Source organism: Telmatherina bonti (assembly GCF_933228915.1).
Source record: "Telmatherina bonti genome assembly, chromosome: 14".
NCBI classification, from domain to species: Eukaryota; Metazoa; Chordata; class Actinopteri; order Atheriniformes; family Telmatherinidae; genus Telmatherina; species Telmatherina bonti.
This window is the reverse complement of record NC_136612.1, coordinates 17,562,177-17,576,256: the sequence shown is the minus strand read 5'-3', so window position 1 is coordinate 17,576,256 and position 14,080 is coordinate 17,562,177. Positions and strand designations below refer to the sequence as shown.

The window sequence follows — 14,080 nt, the reverse complement described above, 5'->3', positions numbered from 1 at the left end:
ATCTAAGAGAGGCACCAGTGTGCAACCTAATCTGCCTAATCACACACATTCACCGACGCACACCCTCTGGTTTCCAACATGTTTGGACACACAGCTTGTGTGTGGAAAGAGCCAGTGGTGGGTTAAGCTAATTACACAGCTAAACTATCGGCTGTGAGCCTCCGTTAGAGGGCTGGATCTGACATTCAGTAAATGCCAGCCATTCACTGGACTATTAGCAGGGCTCTGATTGTTTGAGTGTGCGTGTTTGTGCGTGAGCATGTGCGGTCGCTGAGATAGCGAGAGCGCTGTGGCTACTGAGGGTATCAGTTACATTGGAAATGTCACTCTAAGGTTGGGATCTGTTTTGTTCTGCTTCGACTTGTTTACAAGTCTCTGTTTGAAGAGAGGCAAAGAAGAGAGCAAGGCAGTGTAAATGTTTGTGTCTGTCGAAAGTTTGTTCAGTTCGTCCACATGTCCCCAAGGTCCTATCGTCAATGGAGCATGTTGTATTGAACCGCCGCTGTTCCCCGCTGTGTCCTTTGTGTTTGGCGACGCTCATCTTGCATTCCTGTTTGAGATGATTTGCCACTGCAAACAGCACACTGAAATATAAAAATCCCTTTTTCCTTCCTGTCTCCTCTTGTCCACGTTTCATTCACTCTTTTAGAAAAATGTGAAAGCCCTTTCTTTTGTCTTCACACCCTCACCCTGTTTGTTGTCCTCTTATCTTTTCTGTTTTCCTCGCAGCAAACTGGACGCCTTCATCTATGATGCCGCAGTGCTGAACTACATGGCTGGCAGGGATGAGGGATGTAAGCTGGTGACCATAGGAAGCGGGTAACTCAGGCTGCGATTCTTTCAAAGTACCATTCTGTCTTTCAAACCATTGGTAAAGTCGGGACATTTCATGTTGTCTCAGTCTACAAATGATTCATTTGTGGTTCACGGTTACAAAGTTGGCATATTACATCATTTCTAAAATCTGCCCTTTATCAGCTGGTGCTATATTGCCTGCAAGCAAAACCGCCTTGGTGGTAATTGAGGTAATGCATGATTATATGTGGTGAGCAATACTGGTAAATGTGTAGGGTAGCATCCCCCCCAAAATTCCCAAAACCCCCTGCAATAGCCTCCTATTTACGTTCCTTCTTTTTTTTATTACTTAGTGGACTGGATGATTGGACTCTCCCTTAGTAATAGGGAACAAATGTATTGGTTATTTTTACCTTTTTTTTTTAAAACTATCAGGGACCTAAGTAAAGTGTTTACAATCTACACACAGCTCGACAACTCACACTGAGTTACGTTCCACTGTGGGATGGTATCCTATTCCTGAGCCAGGAGCCGATGAATGTGGTGGCCTCACCATGTAGCCGAGCAGATTGTACAAGCATTTGACTCATACAGTCAGAACTCATGGCAGGTCATTTCATCCTCTCCACTACCGAATTCTGGAGGTTCCCTGTGATGATCCTTGCTCTCAGGGAGAGTGCTGTAATCCTGGAGGTTGGCGTAGGGGCTCATATTCTGGGAATGTGACATCTGCACTGACTCCAGAATCCTATTCTGATATCAGGTAGCCACCAGTAAAGTGCCAGTCATGTATCTGGTGAACACCAAGCAATTATAGCACATTTTTTAGGTGGACACCACCTACACACTCACTGTAGATTCACTAAAGACGGATGCTTACAAATTTGGTATCATAGTAAAGGTGACCAATCGAGCTTTCCAGTGTGTAGAAGACAATAGCAAGTGGTTTTATTAGAAAGGAATAGATAATTAACCACAATTTTACCAGTTAGTCACTTGACACAACACAAATTGACACACTTTTTGTGCTAAGATTATGTATTTTACATAAGTGAGGTATGTTTTCTCTTAAATATTATTTTCTTTTCATATTTACGACCTGTTGATTGGTATATTCACCCAAACCTGATTCCATTTCACCTTGCAGCACCTTCACCAGCTGGTCACACAACCTGCACATTCCATCTGATCATGGGACGAACTGCCTTTACAATCCAACAAGCCCTGGTCCGCATCACTCAGATAACCAAAACCTGCAGATTTAGCCCCTTTATTCTAACCTTTGTATGGATAGATCTCTATGTTCATCATGTCCATTTTGACATTGCAGTGCCACCATATGAAGTGAATCTACTCCGTAGAGTTGCACAGTATTTCGCACGATGTGACCTAAATTGCCACTTCATAACATTTATGTGCTTCGTTATACATGAGATGTCACACTCAGTGTCACCATCTAGAGAAATGAAGGCTGAAATATTTGTTTAAAAGGTTAAAGTGTGTGCTTCTGTGTGTGCGCGCATGGACGTGCTTGTATTCAGGTACATCTTTGCTACCACTGGTTACGGCATAGCGCTGCAAAAAGGTTCCTACTGGAAGCGACAGGTGGATCTGGCTATCCTGGCGATCATTGGAGATGGTGAGAACCACACACAGCATTGTCATATGGAGATTCCAAGTGCATGACACTTTCCAGCGCTGTAATACATGCGCTGGAGCACCAACACACATCTCTGCCGCTGCGTCTGCAGACAACACAAAGGAAAAGCAGCGAAGTATAAATAGTCCTTTGATGTTATTCTGGACACAAAGGCTGCTCTAAACAGAGGGCAGAGTGTGTAAGTTATTCTAATATATTCCTCTCTGAATAACCAAATCTGTGTGGATATGTGTGTTTGTGCGTGTGTGTACACATAACTCTGTCTCAACCACAACATTCCTTTATTACAGTTGCCTCCGAGGTTTTTATATAAACAGTTTCCTCCTGCAAAACAGTGAAAGTAAGACAGCTCGAGCTTTTAGTGACGGATTCATTTACATTTTACAACAAAAGCATTTTGCTGATGCGAGTGCTCACAGCCACTCGCATTAAGTACACTGAAGCTGATTAAATGAATATTGGTGTCACAATAAGCCTGTCATACTAAATCATAGGGCTTCAGAGCATGCAGGCCGGAAAATGACGAAAAAAATATGCCTTGTCGTTTTTGTTTCTTCATGTTTTTTTTTGTTTTTTTTTTCTCTGCTAATGCCATCCAATCTCTTCCACTGCATTATCGATCAAGGTTTCTTTGGATCTGTATCATCTCTGCGCCACGCTAATAACTTCAGTGGTGCTTCACTTGTGTATTTAAAAAAAAAAAACAAAGGGATAAAGGTCACAAAGGTAAGCATAAAGGTGAGAGAAGGTGGAGCGGGGGTGAAATGGAAACGGGGTGAAATAGAGTTAAAGTGACAAAAGAGACTGGAGAGATGAAACAGAGGAGGTGAAAAAGTGATGACACTATCAGGATAGTGACATTGCGTGTGTGTGTGATGGTCAGAGAGAGGGCAGAAAGCGAACCATCTGTAGAGCACGGGCAGCAAGAAGGCAATGAAAAGGAGTTTGAGGAGGGCAGGTCCTTGATAGATGACAGTGACTTTTTCTTGGCAGACGCTACTTGATCTGATAGACACAATGTGGGAGGAGAGCACCCAGCATTTCATGGGAGGAGAGGAGACAGAAGATTCTTCCCTTCAGGGTTACAAAAACTTCTTTTTAAATAAAATATGCTGCAGATCAGACTACTGTCACATCCTGTTCTCTTACCTGCTGAGCAACAGCACATAAATATAGGGATTTGTTCAGAGAAAGTGGACTAATGCACTTATCTTATTTCTGAAGACCTTTTGCCATTCATTTTTATTTAATTGTCATGTCATACCTCAACCTTTTATAATGTTTTAATATGATTTTACCCTTGGATTAATAAAAGTACTTTTCATTTCACTTAATTTTCCGCCTGTTTCCCTTCCAGCAAATCATGCTGAGATGTCTGCTAATAGCTCTGATGGAATAATCTTGTTGGTGCAAAAATACAAATTCATGCCTGTCACTGTGTTTTATGTGTTTCATAGATGCAATACTGCTGGGCGGATGAGAACAAATTCTGTACCCTTAGTGTTGTTCCCACCAATGTTTCGGCTATGGTGCGGGACAGGATAGTACACATTTTCTGATGCTTCCACAGACAAAACCTTGAAAGGGTGAAACCTGAGGAATCATAGTTTTTTTAGGATCATTCTGTTGGGGTCCCAGTCTTACTGATTCAACCAGAAAGACTGGAGCTTGATATGCTGCAGTTCATTAACTGATCGAAAAAAAGAAAAATCATCACTTCCAAGGCAACTCCAGCAATAAGAGTAGAATATGAAAAGAGTCATTCTTATATATAACCAAATATGGATACTTATGTTGATGAAAGCTATATGTCAAGTAAAAAACTCCAAACTGCTTGATGTCCACATTCCCCTCCTTTGTTTCTGTATTGTGTTCCGTAAAGATGCGGCGCTGTTAAGTAGCCAACATCCTGTCCTGCTTCTACCCAGCCTACCAGATAAGGCAGGGGTGTCCAAAGTCAGTCTCTGGAGAGGTGTTGTCCTGCAGGTTTTCAGTGTTTCCTGTTGCACCTGAATCAGAATAATGGGTCAGCCAACTCAGGTAGAACTTGACAGCAAGCTTTGAAGTAGAGCCATTTAATTTGAAGCAGGTGTGTTGGAGCAGGGATACATCTAAAACCTGCAGCACTGCAGCACATGAACAGTAGAGGTGGATATCCTTGAGGCAAGAGTATGATTATGTATGCAAAGACAACAGAGATAAGTTTATTGAACTAAACTGTACCAAGCCGTTCCGAACCAGACTCCTTGGTAGAAACAGAGTTTTTGTGACTGGTTGCTAGTTACAAATTGCTACTCAAAGCTTCTATTCTCAGTTGTGTATTATGTGTGGAAACAATAATAGCTTCAGGGATTTTATGATCCCTTTTTTATTAAAGAAAAGAACACACTTCCAATATCACCACATGTGGTGTTGCACATGTGAAACATGTGATGTATATGTGGTGGAAATGTGGAATACATATTTTGCCCACTGAAAATGTTGGTTTGGAACATTTTTAGAATAATATTATAAACTCTACATAGATGTGTATGGTTATGTTTTATGTTATTTTGACAAGTAAAACATGACGATAAAGAAAAAAAATGGGTTTAACATGTGATTATAACTGTTTGTTCTTACAATAAAAACATTCATGGAAAATATGTGTTTAACATACATTCCACATAGGTCTCACAAGAGTTTACATGTGCAACAACGCTATGAAGGTAACTATGAAGGTACTTCTTTATTAATTATACTACCCCTGTGGTGCATGAATTAAACTAATATTAATTCTAGTTAAATCTAGTTAAAACAAAATAAATTAACCAATAAACTAATGAAAGAGGAAGAATATAAAGAAGGTAATGAAAAACCTTGAGAAAACAGATAAGTACTGCCCAAGAGTAATTTTAAAAACTTTTAAATCTTGTTTGCAGACAAAAAAGATTGAATAGCTAGTAAACCAAATCTTTTCCACTGTACTATAGATTCCTCACATTGAGTTATTTTAATTACTTTGATTTTTTTTCGTTCACAATTTTCTACTTTTCTAGTAACAACATATTAATAACATAATAATAACATAATATGGCCTAGATAGAAGGAAATCAATAAAAATCACAGTGAGAAAACGACAAAAGACAAGCCATAACTGCACCCTGAGAACAAAACAAATCAAGAACCACAGTTAACAAAATATATTTGAAATGGAACACTGAGAGTGCAAAGTGCAGGTGAAGTGCATGTAGCATACAACTTCAACTGAAGCCTGCAAAATACTAATAATGCATAATAATGCTTAGAGAAAATAGATATGGAGCTGACCTACTACATCTAAGAAAACAAACTATGGATTAAGTCAAAAGTGTAAAACTGAAGGGTCAAAATAGTAATCAACAGACAAAATTGGGGCATGTTGAGAACTGTGTTCCTCCCCAGGTACAATTCACCTAATTCCATTTGCAAAATGGGAGAACAGAAAAATGAATATTCAGATAAATCATGTTTTCTGGCTCATCCACAGAAGACGAAGTTTAAAAAACTGTTATCATATCTTCTGATGAGATTGACTTGGGGCCCCAGATTTGTGTATATTGTTTCTCCTCAGGGTAGAAACACAAGACAGTATTTGTTAGCAACCGTTTGAAACAAAAAAGGGGACTATGATTTAAACTCTGCAGAGGGACCTGTTGATACAAAATGATCCATCTTAATTCTAAGCTTATCATGATGTGATTAAGAAGATGCCCCTTGGCTACATCTATTAAGAGTATTCAGAAATGTTGTATAAGACAAATGCTCTTCTGTTGTACTTGGGGGTTAATGATGCCTTAGTGAGTCTGCACCCAAAGACACGACGCTGAGCACCACCATGATATTTGTCTTTCCCCACTAGCAGCTTTAGTTATCTGGCCCTGAATGACACAGATTGGATTAGCCACGCGCCAAATGTCACAGAGGAAGCCAGAGAGGGAGGGGAAATGGAGGGAAGGACACAGAGTGAGGAATGAGAAAAGATAAGGTCTTTGTTGTTCCTTACCTTTCGTTTAATAACACTAAAGAAACCATCTTTTCGTCCTATCTGGCAACAGAGGCTATAAGGCAGTGGCTGCTGACACAACCAGCTATTAAAAAGAGAGAAAAGGGATAGATGTGTCATTAAACACACACTGAACCTCAAATATTCACTAAATGGTTAAAGTTATTCTTGAATTTATTCGGACAAAAATAAAAAAGAGCTGATTTTCTTTATATACTAATGGGAAACATTAACATAATAAACACTTGTTTTTGTTGTTTATTATATTTGTGAGCGGTTTAATTAGATTTCTTATATTTTACTGATTATTTGATGAGAAATAAATTATATTTTAAAGGCTTTACAGTAAAACTTTATTAAACATTGCCAAGAAAATGGTCTAAACCAGGGACATTCCCTGCCAGATAGGAGTTATGTTTTCAGGCCTATACATCTAAGTCTATCTATACTATACTAAGTCTGCTATTATTATTCTATTACAACTTTCCTTTAAGAATTACGTAAACTGAACTGAGTTGCTTTGATTCTGTGTGGTCCTTTGTTTTTCAGGTGAAATGGAGGAACTGGAAGCTCAGTGGCTAACTGGAATCTGCCACAATGAAAAGAATGAGGTGATGTCCAGTCAGCTGGATGTGGACAACATGGCTGGGGTCTTCTACATGCTAGCCACAGCCATGGGACTCTCCCTCATTACATTCGTCTCTGAGCATCTCTTCTACTGGAGGCTTAGATACTGCTTCACCGGCGTCTGTTCTGGCAGGCCAGGTCTTCTTTTCTCCATCAGCAGGGTAAGGAAATGTTTGTGTCGGTGTGTTTAATATTTTACTTGTTCAGTGGTTTGGCAGAGCAACAACAAAAACAGTTCCACATTACACATATTTTTTTTTAGTTTTTATCCCAAAATAAAGACAACAAGAAACCTGCAGAAATAAGCAATTAAGCATGCAAATATGTGGCTGTGCCTGGAGTGTTCTTACTGGGCTAACAATGGTCATGATGAAGGCTATGAGGTGAAGTGAAGCGTTTCAGCTGCATCAGACTGAAGCTGCACTTAGACCTGTTTGCGCTGTATTTTCAACCATATGAATAAAGGAGTAGCATAGGCATGTTCTCACACTCAAGCAGAGACAGAGAGCTAATATTAAACCAAGACACTTACTGAAACAAGGGAAATAAGGGAGGGCTGCACAGAGGAAGATGAGAGGGAGGGATGGGAATGTAAGCACGAGGAGGGATCACGAGGCAGCCCTGGATATCGACAAAAATAGACCCTAATTGCGGCATGTTTTTTGGGTGAAACCACAGCAACTAAGGTTTAATCAATGCATTCGCTCTCATTCTGCTAAAAGGTCAGCATTCTCTGGTTGTGTGTGAGAACAGAAGACATGGACATGCATCCCTAAAAGCACTGCAGTGTCTCTGCACTATTTTTGAAGCAGTGTAGCTTTGTATGCAGAAGTTATAGGAGGGGGGCAAACCAAACTTTGAGTTTAGGATAAGGTGAAATTCTTGAGAAATAGTTTAATCCAAAGCCACTTTCATGAGTAATTTAGGGTAAAATACACATTTTGTATCTTAAATTGTCATGAGACTAACAAATTATATGTAAAATACCTTGGAACTGTTTCTAAATGTTAAAGCTTAAAATGGTGGATGCCTAGGTCAAAATTCAAATAGTTCTTCAAAACATATTTGGGGTAAAAGAAACATAACATATGACCAAATATTCATAGGACGCTGCTGTTCTTTGGTTATTCATTTCAGAAAACTCTTCGTATAGAGCACTGCTTGATTTTTACACAGGGTTTTAATGCAGTCATAGAAAATAGATCAAATTAATGGAGCTCCCAAAGGAATGGTTTCATAGCATTGCATCATATGCTGTATATGTCCCTTTTCAAAAACATAGAATTCTCATTCTTTTGCTTTTGATGAATATATGCTGATGTGAAAGACCTATTCTTTTGCTGGCTAAATTTATCTTGCTTTAATGTCTTTAGCATTGATTCCCAATTTGTCGTACTTACTATGTCATTGTCTTCCTAACTCAATGGAATATGGTTGTTTTGAAGAGTCATATTTTAAACAAATTCAATTTCTACCAGTACTCTGGGCCTTAGTCAGACTTTCTTTGTCAGCAGGTGCATTTCTCCGACAATGAAAGATGGCCTCATTTAATAATGCTTCAAAGAACAGTTTTACTGTGATTTGCTGAGACCCTGCCAAACTAATTCATTTTGATAAAACCTACAGTGCATGGATATATTTGGTTAATACATATAAGTAATCATTATTTTGTCCCTGTGTACATCTCTTTTTTTCTTCTTTTGTGTATCTCTCCATTTTCTTTCTCCTTTCTGACTTCATTCGTATATCTGGTCACTTCTTTTCCCTTCACCTTTTGTGTTCTTATGTTTCACACAGGGAATCTGGAGTTGCATCCATGGTGTCCACATTGACATGAAGAAGAAGACAGATCTTGACTTCAGCCCTCAGGACAAAATGCTCAAGCTCATTAAATCTGCCAAACAGATGACCAACATGTCTAATCTGGGTGGCTCCCACATGAACTCACCCAAACGAGAATTCATGCACTCAGCTGGCCCCATGATCATGGACATGATGGCAGAGAAGGGTAACTTCATCTACGCTGATAACCGCAGCTACGCTCCCAAAGATATGATCTATGGAGACACCGGTGACCTGCAGTCCTATCTTGCGAACCGCCACAAAGACCACCTTAACAATTATATCTTCCAGGGTGGCCAGCATCCCCTGACCCTGAATGATGCCAATCCAAACACAGTGGAGGTAGCAGTGAGTGCTGACGCAGTCCAGACCAATGCCAAGCCACCGCGGACGCTGTGGAAGAAGTCAGTGGACACACTCCGCTCTGTGCCACCGGGGCCGATGCCTGACATGCTGATGCCAGACCCACGAATGTCAATGAAGACACAGCGCTACCTCCCTGAAGACGCAGCCCACTCCGACATATCCGACTGTTCAAGCAGGGCAGCCTCCTACAAGGACCCAGAAAACAACAAGCACCTGAAAGCCAAGGACAACTTAAAAAAAAGATCTGTGACGTCAAAATACCCAAGGGATTGCAGTGAGGTGGAGCTGTCCTACTTAAAAACTAAGCAGGGCAGCAGCGGAACCAACCAAACTGGAAGAGGAGGAGGAGGAGGAGGAGGAGAGAAAATCTACACTATTGACTCAGACCGGGAGCTGAGCCTCCATTCAGACCCCATTCACTACCGCGAGAGTCACGGCCTTGCTGCAGATGATTTGGATTACCCTGAAATTTACTCCGACCACAGTGACAACTACAGGAAGTGTGAGCAGCCCATCATTCATCTGAACTCCTCACCTTTGCATCACACAGACTCAGATCTCCTGCCAGACTCAGCTTACTCAAAACACTACAGCCTGAAAGAGAAAAACCTTTCCCTATCCCCTCATGAATCCATTGATCGCTACAAACAGACACACTGCCGTTCCTGCTTGTCCAAAGTGACTTCTAGCTACCCACCAGGAGGACCGTACACCCCTGCTGCGACTTCCTCTGCTTCTGGCACGCGCTCCCCTTATAATCGCTGTGAGGCATGCCTTCACACAGCCAACTTGTACGATATTAGTGAGGACCAGCTCCTTGCAGACCCATTGGTCAGTCCCACCTTGCACCATCAAGAGCAGCAGCAGCCAGATGAAATGTTTGGTCTGTACTGGCCACAAACAGATGGGCCGCATGTCCAAAAGAGAAACCGCTTAAGGTTGAGTCGTCAGCACTCCTTTGACAACATCATGCTTGAAAAGCCCAAGGATGTGGACCCAGGCCGACCAGCACGCAGTGTCAGCCTCAAGGAGAAAGATCGCTTCTTGGACTCCGCATCTGACTCGCAGTATGCGAACCTCTTCGGCATGCGTCCCTACTCTGGTAGACTGTTTGGCACTGGATCCAAATCAATGCTGTTTAACCACAACCTTGAGGAAAGCAAGAGGAGCAAGTCCCTGTACCCGGCCCATGGCTCGGACAACCCTTTCCTCAGCCACTCGCTGAGGGATGATACCAGCAGCAGACTGGTTCATGGGCGTAGCTCCTCTGATATTTACAAACAGCTGGCAGTAGGTTCTCCTGTGGCAGCCCTAGGAGCAGCCCCCATCAAAACACGCAACGATGCGAACAATCTCCGCTCTTCCGTCAAATCCACCTCTTCATACTGCTCAAGGGACGGGCGGATAGCTAATGACATGTACAATAAAGAGCATGTGATGCCTTACTCAGCCAATAAGACTAGTGCATACCCAGGCCCACGGGGTGTTCTAAACTCAGCCCAGTTCAGCAATAGACGGGTGTATAAGAAAATTCCCAGTCTGGAGTCAGATGTTTAGTTGATATAAGAAATATTGTGTTCTCTCCTTCTTACTCCTCTCTGGCTTTGTATTATAATTTATCAACTATGTTATCCACTAATGGATGCCATAGCCACACTACGTTTTTTCTTCTTCTCTTTGACATTGTAATTGAAAAGAACTGCCCGTTTGGGTGCAACGGTATTATTGCTTCTCTCTTTACAGACGATATCACCATCTCTGTCCATTCTCTCCCATTTACCAATGAGTTGGATGCATTGCCAGCACTCTGCCATAAGGTATACATGGTTAAGAAGATGACAGGAGACAGGAGCAGTTTCATTACTTGGTTTGGAAAGCGTATAGCATTTTGGAACACCTGCAACAGTTGTTAAGAAAGGACCGACTGATATGGGCTTGAAATGTTTGAAGAGCCAGTTAAGGAGGTAAGGGTAAAAAGAATATAAAAAAATCAGCCACCCTCCTTCTTCCTCTTTCTTTTCCACCTCCTCTGTCAGGTTCTGGGTTCACTAGTTGAGGCAAAGAGGCCTGACAGGGCGACCAGATGGGTGGGCCAGACATGGAGGCATCCCAGGAGGGCAGAGGTGTCACAGTGAGCTAGTCCAACGGTCTGCTGCTTGTTACTCTGACAAATATGGCTACTCAGACACCTGCTAGTGGAAGAGGAGAGACAAGGAAGAATGAAGTGCATGGCTGAATGACACAGTGGAGCAACAACTCATTTGTGGCAAAAGTGGGCTACAAGTTTGGTCAGAATGTGGTTTTATGTGTTAAGCCCATGCCAAGAGAGCACAGAGACCAGAAGAGAGTATGTAGGTGCTATTTAAGAATAATGTTTACAGACTGATCATAATGACTGATAAAAAAAGGGAAAGAAAAGTAAGGAAACCTGAGGCAAATGGTGGGCATTTCATTTGTGGCACTGCACATAGAAAAATAATTGCAAAGTATTGCTTTTTTATTCTACTGAGCTATAAGATTTATAAGGGATTCTGGCATCTGGATCCCCCTATGTAGGATTTTAGTGTTTGCTTATTTGGTAGCACAATAGCCATTAGTTTTAAAACTTCTCTCCCACGTTTGCTTTTTTTTTTTTTTAAGAAAAGAGCATAGCTTATTGAAAAATATCATCAGGAGTAGTAGATTATTTTGCATGAGTTGATTTATTTCTGTCAAAGAAGAGAAAATACAAAGTACACTGTCAGACATGTTTTACATGTTTTTCTTTTCACTTTTTTCGAAAGAGGCAATGTGTTGCCTGATGTGGTGGATGGGTATTTGTACAATCGAAACTTTGACTCTTGACCTTTGTGCTTAGTAAACTTGTGCCATACTGTGGCTGCGAAAGAGCATGATGGTGATGGAAGGGAAGAGAGCAAAAATGAGATTAACAAGGGAGATAAAGGATGACAACTGTGTCCATCACCACACTGCTGGAAGTGGACGTTGATATGTTTAGTTTTGTTTCTCTTTCTTGTGTCACGACCTCCCTGCCAATGAGAAACAGGGTATCTAGCCATGAAAAACACTGACGATTCCTACCTTCTTTCCTCCTTCCCTTCCTTTATGAAGGTAACACATTAATGTGTTTAATAATGAAAGAAAACTTTACTTCATTTTGTTTTGTTTTTTTTTGTTTTTGTTTTTTTTTAAATTTTATTTGGTTTTGTGTAAAGTTTACTTTTGATGGGTTGGTGCAGCAGTATTGATCATATGTAGTATGTAACCACTACTTTCTAAGTGGGAATCATGTTTAGGAGTTTTGATAATCTATTGCACGTTGATTTGCAATCAACCAGGGTTTTGCGAAGTTATGAAGACTAGATGGATCTCTTGTTTACCTTTGTAGTGTTGTTTGGGTGGAATGTGGGAAGGGGTGGGCGGGAGAAGCTGGATGGAACCAAGGTGGCTCCAGTGATATGTACTCATCAATCACGTATCCATCTGTGAGGACTGATAGGTGTGTGTGCACAGTGGAACTTGGGTAAACTTGAAATGTTAAACAGACCATTTGGTTCTTAATCTGATTGTTTAAGCATTTCTTTGTTTGTTTGTTCTTTTTGATCTCAGAGAAAGATTGCAGAAAAGACTTTGCACATGCTTCCATTTCCACTTGTGCCCACAATACACTTTTTTTTTTCATTTTTTTGTAGTATTAACATTTACACTTTGTACAGCTGAAAAAAAAAGATCATGAAACCATCTTAACTGGTTGATTTGCTTGATTGATTGGATTCACAAAGCCAAATTATATAAAATGAAATACCTCAGGAGGATTCTGCGTATTTTGGAGGAGCAGTGGCATCAGGTCATAAGTGTGTTTTTTTTTTGTTTTTTTTTTTATTTTAATCATTTTTTTTTTTTTTTATAGAAAATAACATTTTAAAAAAAAAGAAAAAAAATTATGGTGGCCAAAAAGCAGAATCAAAGTTTTCTCCTTCTGATGTTTACCAGTCCAAGGTCTTCCAGTTCGGCTCTGCGCCTGAACTCACGCAACCCAGGGAAATCAAGAAGAGGAAGAGATGGAGGGAAAGAGGGGAGGATGGTGTGGGGTTGGGGTGGTTTTTGCTCAGCATCGGTTGCATTTTGTGCAATTCTACAATTTGCCAAATCAGACACCCTAAACAGAATGAATGAGGTTACACAACATCCCAAAATATGGAAAAAACTGATGTTGAAGCCTCTCTCTCTCTTTCCTCTCCATGGTTTTTAATGGGACTTGACTGCATTAGCCACTGTGTTCCAATTGAAGCTCCATCTTAAACATTTTTAATAACCACTGTCTTTTCACTGTTTTGTACTCCTGGGATAGAGCAGTGAACCTCTCCTTGATTCCCGATCAGCTTACCCAATGTTGATTGAAGAACAACATTTCTCCTTGTTTTGCATCTTTATCTGCATATTTATTCTCATCATATTTATCTCCACATGCTGCTTGCATAAGTTGATGAGTGAACAATATGCACATGTAAAAAAAAAAAAAAATATATATATATATATATATATCAAATGGCACCATTGTGTTTTATGAACTGGCAATTTGCTCAATTTGTTCTGCTTTTACAGAACTTTCATGTAAACCGATGCTGTTTTATGTTCAAGCACACACACACACACACACACCTAAATGCTCTCAGACAAACCCTTGTGATGACAACCCTGCTCTTTTTAATAGCAAAAATGTATTTTAATTACATTTAATGATAAATAATGAGGTGATGGCATGC

The 14,080-nt window shown here is 40.6% G+C and overlaps 1 protein-coding gene across 1 annotated transcript in view; it reads left to right on the top strand.

Moving 5' to 3' along the window:
- The window catches only part of grin2aa (glutamate receptor, ionotropic, N-methyl D-aspartate 2A, a), a gene marked incomplete at both ends in the record, with an annotated part of 159,303 nt that extends 148,432 nt beyond the window's left edge, over nucleotides 1-10,871 (top strand). The window contains 4 exons of the mRNA XM_079253342.1: nucleotides 730-819; nucleotides 2,337-2,434; nucleotides 7,029-7,267; nucleotides 8,904-10,871. Of these exons, the coding sequence (XP_079109468.1) occupies nucleotides 730-819; nucleotides 2,337-2,434; nucleotides 7,029-7,267; nucleotides 8,904-10,871 (2,395 nt within the window). The remainder of the gene's footprint in view (nucleotides 1-729; nucleotides 820-2,336; nucleotides 2,435-7,028; nucleotides 7,268-8,903) is intronic.
- Nucleotides 10,872-14,080: the final 3,209 nt, after the last annotated feature.